Source organism: Anoplolepis gracilipes, chromosome 6 (genome assembly GCF_047496725.1).
Source record: "Anoplolepis gracilipes chromosome 6, ASM4749672v1, whole genome shotgun sequence".
Lineage (NCBI taxonomy): Eukaryota > Metazoa > Arthropoda > Insecta > Hymenoptera > Formicidae > Anoplolepis > Anoplolepis gracilipes.
Window position 1 is genome coordinate 5,472,021 of NC_132975.1, and position 17,447 is coordinate 5,489,467.

The 17,447-nt window shown below is 38.1% G+C and overlaps 1 protein-coding gene across 7 annotated transcripts in view; it reads right to left on the bottom strand.

Annotated features, from left to right (window-relative positions):
* Positions 1-2,704: 2,704 nt before the first annotated feature.
* Positions 2,705-17,447, bottom strand: part of LOC140666496 (uncharacterized) — a 224,061-nt gene continuing 209,318 nt past the window's right edge. For 4 of the 7 annotated variants that reach the window (XM_072893740.1, XM_072893747.1, XM_072893745.1 and 1 more), the window contains 3 exons: positions 14,821-14,975; positions 9,542-14,608; positions 8,100-9,310 (listed from right to left, as the gene is read on the bottom strand). In XM_072893740.1, the coding sequence (XP_072749841.1) occupies positions 8,417-9,310; positions 9,542-14,608; positions 14,821-14,975 (6,116 nt within the window). In that variant the 3' untranslated portion in view covers positions 8,100-8,416. Of the gene's footprint in view, positions 3,794-4,918; positions 5,169-7,511; positions 7,660-8,099; positions 9,311-9,541; positions 14,609-14,820; positions 14,976-17,447 lie in introns of those variants that run through there. The other 3 variants (XM_072893743.1, XM_072893741.1, XM_072893744.1) reach the window with 3 other exon arrangements.

The window sequence follows — 17,447 nt, forward strand, 5'->3', positions numbered from 1 at the left end:
AAATATTAGCAAGTCTCGAATTGAGGACCGTTTTTTTTTTTTTTTTTTTCTTTTTTTTGCAAAAGAAGTCAACATAAAAATTAAAAACTCTTGCAAGAAATATATTTTATCTCCGTAAATATCTTTATTGAAAGATGCGATTGTAGATACTTTACTATCAAAATCTGTTAAAATGAAAAAATTGTATATTATAAAGAATAACTAAATTGCTATAAAAATTATAAAATAATTAATTAGTAAAACTCAATTTAAAAAAAAAAAAAGGAAATTCTGTAATTTTGTTAAGTTGTATAAAAAAGCGGTCCTCAACTATTCAACTACGAATCATTTGACACGCTAGTTGAGGCGAGCAAAATGGAATAAAAAATTAGAAATGTCTTAACTTTTAACGGTCCCGTTGTGTGTATGTGTGTATGGTGTGTATGTGTGTTTACAGCAATGCCAGCCATTTACGTATTTTAAAAATTTTCTCTATCATCTTTTTCTTATTTTTACACAATCTGTTTTACTGAAAAGATTCCGTGCAGGTTCCGAAGAATTGTCATTCGCGGCCAGTGATATGTTTTTCGCCATTCAAATGAAACGTTGCGTTGCAACGCGCTTGGTCAAGATGAAACGTTATGAACCGTATCGCAGGAAACAAGAATACGATTCTCCGCTGTCAATTTCTTTTGCGAAACTTATAGTGAGTAATATGTGATATCGCGTGAACTTTTGATTTATTTTGATATAATTGTCCTTAAGTAGAACATGCGCACCGGGAAAACTGCTCGTAAAATCCCCATGAACTTTACATGGTACATGATATTTGTGATTATATGAAAGTGGCCCAAGTCACAAACATGAGAAAATTCAATCATGTTCCTTGTTTATTCACATTTCATAAGTTATACATGGAGCGTATTTTAAATTTTAAAAGTATGGAAAACAAATGATTAAAAAATTATCATTTTATATTTAAGGATGATAAAAAATTGTTTAAAAAATAGTTTTTATAATACATAAAAATCTTATTATCTCAAAGTAAAAGATACGACTTAGGCTACTTTCTATTTCAAGAAGGGACAGAAAACGGTACAGTTTTTAGACAAGACTTTGTTTGAACCGAGAAACCATCTTGGTGAAAGACTTATGGTTCCTCATGGATATATATATATATATATATATACATATATGGTGACATCAAGCAGTTATCTTTTGATATAGAGTAGCTCCGATTTAATCTCAGAGGCAAATCTAAGCTTACAGACTCGTCGCATATGCATCTTTTGCTAACGATAATTCATTTATAAACTCGTTACACTGTTGGCCTTTCTTACATATATGTATCTCTGCATTATTCGTTATTAAGTTGTCATCATAGTTGACATATTTACAAACGTAATATAGCGCTAAATCTGTACGGACCCGTTTTATTAGCTAATTGTAAGTGTTATGCAGCCAGTGCAGTTATAGCAAAGTTTCTCAAGATCGATCATAATTTATATATGCGTTTCTCGAAGCAATCAAAGACTCGCAGAAATTGCAAATTAAGAATCGCGCGATATTTTTTGATACTTGCATCTTCTCTTATTGTCTATTGTATGTTTCCGAACGCGTCAAAATTATTCAATAAAGCTAAACTTTTTAACGCTATTTCAAAATTCAGCTTTTATACCGTAAACGATCCTTGAAATAAAAATCAAATTGCATTTTTCTAAATATTGACGACACATTTTAAATCTTACTTCAAAATTTCGTTTTGGTTTCTTTCAACTATATGTAATCTCTTTACTTTTACATAATCTAAAAATCTAGAAATTTGTTATATACGCTCTGAAAAATCTGAATATTTAAAACGACTTTAAAGGTCAATTGTTCGCGTGTGCACTTGTTTAAAAAATACCTGGTGACCACATTTTGCAACGGATTGCTTCGCTACTATGTACTATACAAAATCGACCCGTAAATTATTTAATTGCAGCGTGTGCCAGGTTTATATCGTTCGAGGAACATTTTGTTAAAAAGATGATCGCGCTGATCAAAAACGTCTTCGCAGACGTGTGTAGATTAAAAATGGTTCAACGAGCCTGTAGCCGAATGTTGTCACGGTTTAAAACAATTATTCACACTCTGTATATAGCTTTCTAAAAAAATGTATTACTCTCTATGAATAGTGTAATGAAGGTTTGTTCGCAAAAATATCTTTTTAAACCTATACACGTTTTGCTTACACGATCGCCCAAATATATGGGCGATTACATATTTTCAGGAAACATCCATGCCTTCAAATCGCACGTGTAAATTGTAAAAACCACGTGTAGTAATCGAGAGAGATTGTATACTATATATGTATATATATCAATCATAGAAAGTTTGCGTTTAAAACATCGTCTTTTCTATTATTTCGTATTAATGGAATCTATAGACGAGTGTTTGTCGAATAAAATAATTGTGTGACAAATTATTTTCGCTTATGATAAATGTAATCTCCTTCTACCAATTCAAAAACATCTGTGAAAAACTATCGCTCCCAATATTTTACTTTCTGTACGTAGTTACATAGATATTTAGCATTAGGGTAAATAATCTAAGAGAATGCATGCTGTAGGCCTCTTTTGTATGAATTGGCCATAATATTTCTTGCATATATGTGTATATATATAATATTTCACTATTAATTACACAAAACTGCAATGTCGTATGCCTGACCATTTCTTTATTAAACAGATGCCGTCCGTCACAAAATAGAATGCACTAAAGATGTTACAGCAGATATTACTTAGGCTTCGTCGATAAATTTATAGGAAAAAGAGAAAAATGCTTGTCATTGTTACATGAGACTGTTGTAATACAATTCTACGTTTAGCGTTGCATTCTCATGGCCATCGTTTCTGTATCCGTCAAAAGCATTTCTTTCAATTTAACAAATCATGGACAAAATTTTTGATTATGTTATCGGAGACGCTTCTCGCACAATCATACGATGCTATGAGCGTCCTAAAGCGTAATATGTATGTATATAGGAATGGGAAAGAGTTTTTTTGAAACGTTTAGAGATAAAATTGTACAATTTTCTTTTTACTCAAAGATGAAATTCTTTTAATGATTCTAAAAAGAATCTCGACTGTTCGAATGTAACAAATCACAGTGGACGATCACCGAGATGTATATGACCGTATATTCATACTTTCAAGGTGATTCCTTTTTAAAGAATATTTTTCATTTATATCACGTACTTTTGCGCCATCTTACTTAATTTGTCACATTAGAATCATTATGTGTACAATAAAATTGACCGCGATTAAGTTAAGGATTAAGCACTGGATTGTACCTGCTTTAAAATCGCTTGCGTCGCAATTATACTTTTATCTAATTAATCAATCGTCAGTTGTGAAGCAAACGGAATTTATAGAACGTGTATACAAGTTGTGTGAATTTATTAATAATTTATTAAACGGAAAGGCTGGCTAAAAATTACATTTCCGCGCAAGGATCTTTGATTACTTTATGACAAGTGTATTGTCGATCGCGCGGATGTTTTGCACTGACACGTTAAACAACCATGATCAACACGGATCACCGGCATTGTTTCTGTTCGGCTTTGGCATGGTCTATGATGGCCCTCTTCGACGATCTCTTGGCTTCCGATTTGCCGGCGCCAGTGATACCCTTGGAGCTGGTTGCCGGCAACGATGTCACTTTGGGCGACTTTTTCATGTCTTTTTGTTCGCTGGAGGCCTCCGTCATCTTGTCCAGTTCCGCCATCGCCTCTTGTATCGCATTTTCCAATTGCATATTCAATTTACGACTTCTAGAAAAATAGGGGAGGAACGAAAAAATTGTACAGTTAGACAAATGATTACCAGCGACCGCACGTGCGGATTAGACCGATCAGAATATAACAGAAATTACTGAGCTTGTAGTATAAAAGCTAAACACACAATCGCGACTAATAGACTCTGTCAAGCATAAATGATAATTGACTACATTATAATTAACGCATCTGACTTCTTGTCAAAGAGAAAAACCACGCGAGTCACAGAAAATAATTTAGATTGTTTTAATAATACGGATTTTTCAAAATATTTTTTTTTCTTTCTCTCTCTCTCTCTCTCTCGCTCTCTTTCTTTTTATACAATCGTCTATCACATCGCGCGTGTGTTATGAAAAAAATTAAAATTATATATTTAATATAGAATAAAAAGAAAGGGGAATGAGAAGAAAGATGGCTGAGAGATTGAAGTAGAACCACTTAACATATTAATGTCCAGCACATAAAAATATCAATATCCTTTGGCTAAGTTAACAAGAAGAATATTGAACGCAGTAAGCTATGCGGGATAGATTTAATTGGCTGTTGGCTTGCTAATAATAAATGCTATACGATCACCGTAAAAGTTCTTCGGAAAGAAGAAAGAGAAAATTTATTATATACTATTAGACATGAATTCATTACGAGATAGGTTCTGTGTTTGATTTTTATCGCAATATATTCTAATAATGCGATAAAAATGGAATATCTCGTGTATTAAGTTTGTAGATATATCTATCTCGTGTAGCACTCTTTGTTTATTCTTCTTCTTTTAAAAATATACAATTATATTTAATTAAACGTAATACAATTTATATAACATTACGTGCATGTTTTTTGCAATCTTAAAAAGGCGACACAATGCAACTCCACTATTCGACATTTATAATAAAAGCGTAAATCAACATATATATATAATAATCTGTGTCATAATTTCAGGATCTAGAATGCCGGACGTGGAAAAAAAGAATTTGAAAATACTCAAGCATCTCTCCTGTTTTCTGTTTTTTTTTTTTTTTTTTTCCCCTCAATATTTACATTAACGCGATGTCTATTAAGCAACAAGGTAATTCTAAGAGGCTCTCATCTTTCGATAGTTCATCCCTGTCGGGGTGGCTGACTCACTTCCTAAACTTTTTACGGGCACGATGATGCGCCTCGAGGCCTTCGGAGAGGGACTTGAGGGCCTTGACATCGACTTGGGTGCGACCGCCCCCGCCCCCGTACCACCGGACCCAAACTGTCATAGTACCCGGAGGGCCCAAAGATTCGACTTTTCCCGGCCAGGCCGGACTTCCTCTTGCTGCACCCCACACTAGGTCACCGACCATCAGTTTCCATTGGTTTCCATCGTCTAAGTCCTTTGTCTCGGCTACTGGGGGTTCCAAAGAAGGCACGGTATCTTTCAGAGACTTGTAATCTCGAATTGTTTTCGCGTGTGATTATGAAAAATATTATAAAAAAGCCCATCTCCGAGAAAAGACTTGTACAGACATATTGGATAGAAAACTGTGACGGAGTCGTATGAGATAATTTTTTTTAAATATAATATTAATATGTATTAAATATTGTATTATAATAATATTAAATCGTTATTATTTTTTATCTGTCAGAAATTTATAATACTTTTCTTCTATTGTGTCACAATTTTATTTACTTTTTCAATAAGTGTTGTCATTAATTTTATATAAATTGTTTGAAGAATATATTAATATTTTGTATTAATATTTGTCATGATTAGAAAACAAATTTATAATTGTTAAAACAATCTTGAATTTTTAGTATATTACACACAAATAATTTGTCTTCATGTACATAAATGTACACATGCATATCGCGATACGACACCGCATAATTTCCATCTGATACATCTGTATTGATCTCGATTGCAAGATGTGCAACGCATAACAGCAAAACGTTATGCTTATAGTGCGTGTCGCAGAGGAATGTTCGAAACTGATGGTTCAACTACTTGTTTAATAGTATCGTAACAATGTGCTTCTTGCTCGCGTATGTGCTCGTTAAGAATGATTAGTAGCTTCATTCAATGGTGATAGGCGAGATCAAAGGCAGAATGAAATATCAGACGGTTCGAATACATGCAATGATTTTGTCGACATGAATGTTATTTGTCCTATATTTCTCTTTATCTATAATTCATTTGTGAAATGAAATCTCTTCATGTTGTATATCAAATAAACACTTAGAGGAACTTGTAATACTTTAAAGAAAAAGGTTTTCAAGTTTTAACAAATTTTATGAAAAATTTTCCTCCTCCCCAACTTCATTATTTTTAATTTTTTAAGATTTTTACAACAAAGATTTTACACTTTATGGTCGTTTTTTATATTGCCGAGTATAATCATAGTTAAATACAACAATTGTATTTCCCGACTTATCCTAAATGTATTAATCCAACTTTATGCGTTAATATTTAATTTTATTTCATATTTATGTGCACCTAAATCATTGTCCAGTAAAAATGTTCCTCGTGAAATAATTCGGAAAAAGACCTCCATCCTCGGGAATATGCACATGCTATACGCAAAACATGAGGGATGTATGTATGTACAAGGTAGGTACGTTGAATTAACACACGGTAGTGAGCCACACCCCTTCCGAAATGAACATATGATTCAAGACCCTTGGCCACTCGGATGAGAATGTAATTGCATGGGTGATGGTATTAACAAACCTGACAGCCAATTAGTAAACGCAAAAAAAAAAAAAACGGGACCTTCAAGGGTATTATTTACAAATGTCAAAAGTTATTTTCTTCATTTCCCCAAGCGACGTCGAAGACTCGAGACGTGATGAATGAAGGGTATTTTAGTACTGACGCCACTTACCTGCTTTCTTCGACTTCTCGTTTAATGCGATTAATAATATGCGACATTATGAGGTGCGAAGTTAAGTCGCTATCATAGACTGATTCGGAAAACTCACTTCTGATTCGCACAAAATATAATATTTCCCCGACGTTAAAGCCTCGAAGAAGAAAACGATCCCCTTCGATTTAGCGTCTAATTCATGCATACGCAAAATCTCGAATATTGTGTAAAGAAAAGCTGCTCCCAAAGCAATTGCAATACAGCAAGCGTTTCATCATGCAACGGTCAAACATGCATAAATGAAATAAGCTAATAAATATCATTAACGCAAGCAAAATGATGACATGTGATCGGTTGAAACGGCAAATAGAGTTAGAAAATAATGCCAATGAAATTAGATAGTGTACGCAAGCATGTACTTGTTCAAGTTGCAAACAATTCCATTAAAGTCGTCATTTAAAATACTCTTAATAATAACATTCATACAATGATTATTTAGTGACAAAGAGCAACGAGAAGCGCATTGTTTTTTCTCTCGTGTAAACGACGCCAGGATAAATAAATTGGCGATGATCGATGCTTCACGTTTCTCATTTTCACAAAGAGCAACTAACGAAAAACATCCTGACGAAGAAACTTTCTTTGTTTATGGAAACAAAATGTTAATCAATGAGCTTTATTATACTTGTCATTAAATTATAAAAAGTAATTTATACATAATATAAAATATATAAAAATATTAATATATATGTAATTATATATATTACTTCTTTTACGTCAATTATTAAAGTTTCTTCGTAGAATAGTTTTTATTACTACTAAAGCAAGAGTTGATATTTTGACTACTCATATACGATTAACGTCTAAGAGTACCATACAATACTGACCATCTTGGTCTTCATGCAGAGTAGAATGCATGGAATGGATGGAGTCCAGCTTTCGCTTGATTCCGCGGCCGAGGGCATGTTCCCTGCCCTCGCACCTCACCGTGCTCACCACACCTTCGGCTTGCTTCAACGTCTCTGACGTATAGATCTGTCAAATACAACTCGATCAACTCAGGCACAAGCCTACCAATCGCATGCTAATATCATTTCACAATGTATCATTCAGTGCCGATATATTATTTTTTTGTTATTTGAGAATTCCTGTTCATAATTCACAAGGACTTGATGATTTTTCTCGATCCAGCATAGGAGACAAAAGCGCATTTCCAATTAAAATATACAAAGATTAGACAATACAAAAGGAAAAAAAAAATAAATAAATAGAATTAAAAGAAAAAAATTATTAAAAAGATTGTAAATTTTTTTGACCGATATCTCCGATACTTTTAATGCAGAAATCACGCGATTCATCGATGCATGCAAACGATAATAATACCAAAAAAGAGACAAACTCAAACTTTACACATGCTTACATTGCAAGGTATATGTTCAGAATTATATATAATTTTTATCAAAGAGAGAAAAGGATAATGTTCAGTAAAAATTTATTTTTTTGTTATTATATATAAAAAAGAGTGATTTTTTTAATGATTAATCCGATCAACACACGATTAGTAATACAATTACATTATTGCAATACACGATTTAAATAATAACGCTACGAATAAACGAGCGCTTACCGCTAGTGCGGATGTAAAAATTATTAACGTTAAATACAAACTAATTACAAACTTAATATTATCGAATTAAACCGATCGCAACCTAATAATGCCACTGGTATATCTACCTCATTTCAATTTACAAAATTAATTAATTTTATAACCCGCGCGAAAAGAAAGTTGCGATTACTCGTCTGACGATGAATCACTTTCCTCAGCGTCGTCGCCCTCTTGCGCATATACGAATGGATTATAAACGTATGGATTAATGTAGGCTTGCTTACTAGGTGTGTAATTAACAACAGCAATGCCATTAGGGTCAGACCTATAATTATATAAATGTGGATACAATTCGGACGGCGCGATGCCAACATTCACAAGTTTTTGCGGATACCCGACATTTTGTGAACAGTAAGATACCCCGGTATTATGTCGTTCCAATAATTTCTCGGCGGAATTTTGCTCGACCTCTTCTTGCTCCATGACACGCTGCTCGATTTGAGAGACGCGATTATTATCTACGCACGATTTATCGTTGAACTTGTTATTAGCCTGTGGTAGCATAGTATAATGAGCATGATCTGGCACTAAGGCTTGCTGTCGATAAACGTTCGCATTAGGGACATAATGCTGGCCATGATAAAGGATTGGTTGATAATGACCGTGACCTATGATTGGCAACGGATTGACCTCAATCTCCGAATAAGAAACATCCGTCATTTCTTTACTGACACTTAGTTGATCTTCCACGGTAGAGTGGTCCATAGTGTCTGAATTAATGGAATGATTTGGTGATGAAGTGTCCATATACTCCTGTGAGTCAGCGTATGTGTTTTCTGGGTGTGTCGTATCGGCTGGCTGGTGCATGTCTATTATAGTTAGATGACGGTTGACCTGCTCTACGTGGGTACCAACCTGGATCCCAGTGGTCACTGTCGATTCCACGTAAGTCTTTCCGTGCAAGCTCGGTTGATTCAACGTGATCTCCTTGGTGGCGATACTCTGCATTCTCCAATCTTCCGACGCTACCTGCGTGTCGCCCGAATCCGGTTCGCTGCTCGAGACGCAATGAACCATAGGCTGAAAATAAATCGCGCATTATGTGATAATTAATAAAGGCGATTATTTTTTATTGAAGGAAAAAATTCTACATGTTTTTCTTTTAAGCTATATTAATAATAAAAATTTAAAGAAAAATTAAATCATATTTTTCCTCAACGTTAAGAAATTAGAATTTGTTAAAAGAAAAGAGAGAGAGAGAGAGAGAGAGAGAGATAAATTCTATTTCACTTGTTCCAAATTATTTTTTACCGTAGATGACGAGTGATGTCTAGCGGTGATTGGAGGCGCTGGCGAAGCTGCACCGTGTGTAGTAGTGTCCACGGCCGGACTATTGGACCTCTGACTATTTCCTGGACTATGAGTAGTCGTGTCTGGTGGCGATCCTTGCCGCATCATCGCCGATTGCGCCACATTGGTTTGATTTCCAGCGGTTTGCGTCGATACTGAATGCCTTGCCATAAGCGGACTATGTTGCTCATTCTGTTGAGTCGTTTTTTCTACAACGGTCGTGCTACTACTAGCGAGCACATATTGCTGCTGTTCGATATTTTGATCGGATGATGGTGAATTTACTCCGCTCTTAGGGGAGGATGATGCTGCTTTTCCCTGAATCATGCCAGAACTCAGAATATATGATTGATTGTGGTCGAGATTTAAAGAAGGTTCGACTGCTTGTCCACCGTTAGAAGTTGCACTTTGAAAATTTGGTATCTGATTGTTCGACACCATAGTCGTTTGCTGCTGCACGATCGTCGTATTCTGTTGGACGAATGTTGTGTTCTGTTGATTCGATGCCGAGGAAACAGCAATGTTCTGCGCGGTAGCACAAGGTACCATGAGAGTTTGTCCATTCATCTGTATAAATTCCTGTTGACCTTGCATGTTTGGTGGTCTCACTTGCGAAGCATTGAATGTTACTTGCTGATTCGGACTGACGTTTGCTACTATCGGACTCAGTTGATTCCCGAAAGATGTTGTTCCATTCACTAGAAATTGGCCGCTGTTTGGTGAAAGAAATTGTGCTCCCGGACTGTGTTGTTGAATTATTTTTCCACCGGTCGCTTGCGGTGCCCGTATTACCATACCTGCTGGACCAGCAGCCAATATGCTTTGACTGGGATTGAATATACTACCATGGCTCTGTACCGGTGTCAACACATTCTGCCCATTGACGTTCTGTATCTGAAGCTGCATCCCGATGTTACCCGTATCTTGCAACAACGTGGCCGTTCCATCGGCAGACATAACCATGCTGCCTAAACCGGGCACGATAAACTGCTGAATAGTGGGAAAATTTTGAACCATCCCAGTCGCTCCGTTCAACAAGTTTACCGGTTGAAGAAGATTTATTTGCTGAGCCGGTTGAGGATTTGTAATTATTTGCTGAGTGTTAAATTGCGCAGATGCCGCACCGGTCTGACCGTTCATGACTAACTGTGCCGGTGCTCCGCCTTTGCCAGGTACGATGGTCAGTGCCTGAAGCATAGGCCCGCCTATACTCTGAGCCTGAAAGTTTTGCTGCGCAAAGTTCGACTGCGACTGCATCAGCATACCAGCATTTTGCTGAGACGATGCAATGTGTAGCATCGACGCTACGGTCTGCGGATTCGCTTTCCGTTTCTTATATCCTTTCTTCTTGGTCATCGCTGATTCCGGCGATAATAATGCTGCCTGTCGATTTACTGTCATACCTTGATTGGCATTAACGGTCCTAGATACATCCTGGTTTGTGTCGAGAATCGACTGAGTGTTTTGTATAACATTGCCAGTAGCGACTGTTAGATGCGGTATCTGCACGTTTTGGCTTATGCCATCCATTGTCATCACGCCAGGCTGAATCAGCACCGGCGTCTGAATAGTGTTCACGAGAACGGTCGGTTGCCCTATCACTTGTTGGGCTACACCTACTGCAGGAATCACTTGGCTGACGGCTCCAGTTACGCTGGTAACCATCGGTGATACCGACAACGGTGGCATAGAACTGGCATTGGAAATAATTTTCGGTGGAGGAGGTGCCATTACGCCATTGATGGTCGACCCAGTACTCGCCATGATGAGTTGACCGCCGCTAGATACTAGTATATGGCCAGGCGGTAGCGTCGATCCGGCAGAATGTTTCAATATACCACCAGAAGTAAGGACGTTGTGAACTTGAACGTTGGCCTGAGGATGATGCTGTTGCGGTTGCTGATGTTGTTGCTGCTGCTGCTGCTGCTGTTGTTGTTGTTGTTGTTGTTGTTGTTGTTGTTGTTGTTGTTGTTGTTGTTGTTGATGATGATGCTGCTGCTGAGTTTGCGGCTGCAACGACGAATTTGTACTCGTCTGAGGTACTTGTATGCTACTGACAACGCTTTGGACCATTTCAAGCGGAGACTTAGACACCATCGTCGAAGATTGATTATGCGAGATAGCGGAGTGAGTCGTAATTGGAGCACCTGGCACATTTGTCAATGTCGTAGATTGTGCTTGATGTTGCGGCTTATTCGGCAAAAGATTGGGTATAGCGGGATTCGGTATCGCAGATGGTGTATTTATAGAGACGGTAGCGGTATTCGCCCTTCCAGCTAACACAGACGTAATTGTATTACTGCTGACTGTATGACCACTGGCCATAGTTGTTATCACGGAAGATGTTCCACCAAAAGTATTCATAGATATCCTGGAAACCGCATTTACAGTGTGCGGATGAGGTTGATAGCCGTCCAAAGAATTTTGCCTAGTCGTTATTTGTCGTTTTACTTGAGATGTTAAATTGTCCGACGCGGAGGAAGACGTCTGAGATGGCGACGTGCTAGGTGGAATACAACTGGAACTCATCGTGCCAGAACTAGGAGTCTCAGATCTTTGTTCTTGAATGTTGCCACCAATCAAAGACTGCGATGGCTGCTGCTGCGCTTGCTGTAGCGTTTGCGATGGCATTTGGCCCGACACGTGTGAGTGAGGCGTCGGTGGTTGCGAGTAACTATGCGGTGTCGCTGGTTGCGATGAAATAAGGCTCTGCGGAGTTGCCGGTTGCGAGATGCCGGGTGTTGAAGCAGCTGGCGTATCTGAATTAGCTGGACTATTCGTACCGATAGGAGATCCGTGACTGGTGCTCACAGTACCGCCTTGTATTGGTCTGGAGTCAATTTGTTGTTGATTGCTCGTTTGATATCGTTCGCCGAACGTTGACGACGTGACAGGATCTTCACGCTGATCCGTATTCATCAGGTACTGTCGTTGCATCTGTTGCTTATATTGATCCTGAATGTAAGATTGTGTGTCAGCGCTGGTGACGCAGCCTTGACATGGACTGCTGTCGGAATCCGTATTGTTGTTCGATGTCGGTGTCATACTGCTGTGTACGACAACCGGCGAGGTCGCATGATTCTTTACGGAAGCAAACGACGACGAGGTACTTGTAGGACTGGCGATAGAGGAAGGCTTTGGTTGAGAATTATAAGTATTAGAGACATGCATGCCATGACTGGCCTGAGGCGACGCTTTTGGATTGTTATTCAACATGCCCACTTGAGAGCTACTGACACCAGTCTGCCTCGATATTGTGCTGTTGAGCAGCGCCGTCTGTTGAGCGAGGTATCCGCTGGGATCCTCTAGGAACGAAGGACCACTGCTGTTAAACGTTGAACCTATCTGACTATTATTCTGTTGATTCTTCTCACTGAATTCATCTACTGGACTTGATGCTGAATGTTCTACTCCGTTATTTGTTCTTGACGATTCTGCAACACCATGCTGCCGTTGCTTTTTCACTATTATCTTACTCGACTTTGCTTTCTTTCGCGCGGCCTCGTCCGTCCAGTTAGAGGGCTGTGGAATGTGATGATGAAGTGGCGGTACACGGTCAAACGAATTGCAGGTGATATTCTGCACTGTAACAAGGGACGGTTGATGGGATACGGTCGCAGCACGATTCTGCTGCCACGGTGGTGTTCTGTTGTTAAAATGCAAATTACCGGGTTGCCCATTTGGTCCCATACCAGACTGCTGCGCCTCGACGGCGTGAGTGGCGTTCGGGCTTCTTCCCGTATGGTTAGATAGAACAAACTGCTGTTGGTGTCCCATTTTTGCGTCTACATTTGTTCCTTTTGAAGGATCAAAATTCCTCATTGGATATTGTACTTGATTCTGCGTGTACATCCGCTGAACATTCTCGTGAGGATTGTTTGACAAGCCATTTTGAACTACGTGGTGTCGTTGCATTGAATGATTATGTAACAAAAGTTGTTGTTGTTGTTGTTGTTGTTGTTGTTGTTGTTGCTGCTGCTGCTGCTGTTGCTGTTGTTGTTGTTGCTGTTGTTGTAACTGTTTTGCATTTAAATCTTCATCATTAATTGATGATGCTCGATTGTGCCTATTCTGAAGATCGTTAGCATTGATGTTAGTCATGATGGCGGAGCCAGTTTGCTGCTGCATAACGTCCACGGAGTGATGATTTATTTGCTGATTCGGATATTGCGGCTGAATGCACACTTGCGACAATTGCTGCTGATGTTGCTGCTGTTGTTGCATCTGCTGTTGAATCTGCATCTGAAAATGATCCGTTGATTGTGGTTGCATAGCGTGCTGACTCTGTTGAGGCGGTTGCGGCTGCATCTGATGCTGATGAACTTGATGCAATTGCGGATGGAGGGCGGCTGCTTGATTTGACACTTGCGATGACTGCATATGGTGTACGTAATTTTCAGCAGGATGCTGAGAATAATTTGTCGACTGTGGCTGGTCTACTTCCTGGGTCAAGTGCTGCTGTTGTTGTTGCTGCATATTGTGCTTTTGAATTTGCTGCAAATGCAGTTGCTGCTGCTGCTGCTGCTGCGAATTCAAATGCTGCTGCTGTTGTTGCATTACGTGCATCGACTGTTGATTCATTTGATTGATATAATGGGGAGCTTGCTGCTGCGCTAATTGATTTACCATTGTGTTCTGATGCTGCTGCTGTTCCTGTTGCTGTTGTTGTAAAATCTGCATATGTTGCAGCTGCTGCTGATGTGGTAATAACTGCTGCGATTGTTGTTGTTGTTGTTGTTGTGATATATGTTGCTGAATGAGTTGTTGTTGTTGATGTTGGATAAGTTGTTGCTGCTGTAAAATCTGCTGCTGCTGTTGAGTCATATTATTGTAATTTGTACCCTGCTGATTCATTATCAGCGGATTGTTCATTAGCATGCTTGACATATTGTGTTGGTTTATCCTCTGCTGAGGATTTCTTGCACAATTATTCACATCATGATTCTGGGAAGGCGAATTTAAAGACTGATGACAGATTTGTTGGCCGTTTTGCTGGACTTGCAGATTCGGAATCGTGATTGGCCATACCTAAAAATTGAATAATTATAAAGTAAATATTTCCACAAATATCCAAGTATAGATAAGGGATAAATAAGAAAAAGATTCGTAAAAAAAATATACATATATAAATTTGTTTTCAGTTTTGTAGTTTATTTACAAAATAATAAAAAATATAATTTTCGGCTGAGAAAAACAACCGATAATAATTTGCGATTTTATTATAGCTATGACTCAATTACCTGCGGTCCATTAGGCACCGGTGAACCTTGAACTCCAGAAGTCGTGACCGCGGCAATAGCTTTTTCCCGTTGTGCCAGAAGTTGCGAAATCGAGACGCCGGAATAAATGCCGCCTATGCTTCCCAGTTTCCTCTTCTTCTTCTTGCTGTGACCATCTGCGCACGCCAATAAAGTGTCTCTTAATAAACCAGAACTGGAATTCAATTATATCTTCGATTCGCTAGCAACTACTTGAAATTGAATCGACAAAAGTATTTCCCGAGAGTGCAATTGTGAAAGACAATAAGTCTCCGGCGCTGGAGAAATTAAAATACGACTTATTCGCCCTAAATCCCGCGCCGTCGGCGTTTTCGCTTATTATTCAGGCGATGTTCCAAGCTCCTTAATGAAGCAAATGTTCCATTTGAAATCCCGCCGCAAGATTAAATTGTATTTAGCTCGACATTTCCGTGCTTTAACTCTCCACTTTTTTTTTAAAAACCTCGACCTTTCTCTCCAATTTGTGTTCTCATTTCAAAAAAATATCGTTCATGAAAAAAAATCGTTGCTAATAAACCTAATGTCATGCGTATTAAAAAGTTACTATAATTATATTTATTATAATATTAATTTTCACAATCTCTTTGGAATGAGTTTTCACATAATGTTTAATAAAATTTAAAAGCTACAGAATTGAATTTTAATATATATATGTATATATATAAAATTGATCAAAAATCAAATATAAATTAATGTAAAAAGGAAATATTATATGATAATATGTGCAATAAAGGAATCATTATAACATTACAATCTTAATAGATTGTAATTAATATACACATAAATAAAATTAATATAAAAATGTACATATATTTTAACAATAAATTTTTTAAAAAAGCTTTATAGAAATTATAAAAAGAATTTTATAAAAGATACCAAAATTATAATTCAATAAATAATAAATTACATACAAACAGAGAGATAATATGTATGTATATGGATAAGAGCATACGAAATTCTACGTAATACCAATATTATAACATTTTAATCAAATGAACGGTATAAATATACTTGAAAAGAAACAAGAGGATTAAACAAATTGATCATACTTCGAAAACATTTTCATTTGCATGACGTCTCAGAACAGTTGCAAGGGCCATCGACGCTTCCGAATTACTGTGATTTACGAGAACGTGTTAGAAAGGAGGAGGAATAAGATTTTCAACGCAGAGCGACAGGCAAGGGGATCCTTTATCTCTAAGCCTACAGAAGATAATTATTCTTTGTGCGCGTCGATTGGCGCGGGGAAAGAACCGGATAATTCTCGGCGAAGAGGGAAGAGCATAAAAACGACGAGAGGAGAAAGCGAAAGGGGAGGATGATCGTAGTAATGAATCTAAGGCAACTTGCTCGTCCTGACGGCAGTTTAACCCGGTTTCCCAAGGGAGACGGGAGATTTGCGTAAAATCTTTGGATCTATTTTGCGGCTTCCGGGATTTTCGCGCGAACGCGTAAAGTCCTCCCGCACCCATCTACTTGGAATGCCTGCAGTCAATGGCTCGAGCAATAAACGTTCTCGTCGTTAAACTCGATGAAAGAGGGTGACGTAGTAATTGGAAGATGTAGTTCGTCGTTTGCCGCTGTTTTTAACTGCGTCTCTCAGGTACTCGGTTAAAGCATGAGATGTTCGTTGTTAACTGCTCGTAACAAATGATTGATTTTACGAAACGTATGTTTGTTAATAAATATTAAATTGTTGGATTCATTTAAATATTTATTAAATATCTGATTGACGGAGACTCCGCTCTTTCTTATTGCTCTGGCTGAAAATACATCTTGCTATCGGGATTTGAATTTAAAATAGAGATGTTAAATTATACATGATGCGATTTATTATTGATGAGATATTGTAGGAAAGATAAACATAATGCAAATTTCAAAGCTGCAATTTTGCTCCGATGTATTTTAAAACATTAAAATACATAATTTGAAGTTGTTGTAAAAAAGCAGGTTTCCAATTTCTTCAAAATTCTGCGCAAATTTGAACAAAAGTTGAGCAATTTTTTAGCGAGTTAATTCGCTGATTGGAAAGCTAGAGACACAAACACACTTGTAAAGATGATATTCGTAATCTCGCGGGATAAATCCACTCTTCGTCGCTCTCACTGACGCAGCCAGGGCGAACGTTGGTGGCATCGTCGGCGCTTTAACTACACCTACAACGAGAGTCAGACACGAGCGTCGCGAATTTACTTTCAAGCCCCAGCAATCTCGACGGCAAATAACTCTCTTTAGGGTGAGCATGAAAATCCGCCAGGATCGCGTCGTTACGCCGTTACGCCGAGGCGTTGATGCGGACTGAGCGGAGTGAGGTCGAAATGCGCTTGCGCGACCAACCAACGGGAGCGGACATGAGGGTGACTCGGGAGAGAGACAGAGAGAAGAGCAAGGACCCTCCGTCGAGGGAACAAACCTTACTCTCGGGGCAGGCGCAAGAATCACAACCGGACACAGTCGTTGGACCGCAAGACTGCGATCTCTCTCCCTCTCTTTCTCTCTCTCTGCCTACCCCTTATGCGCACGATCGTGACTCGCTTTTCGTACAAAATTAACCCTTATCAACTCTGTGTCTACCACCACCTTTCTCC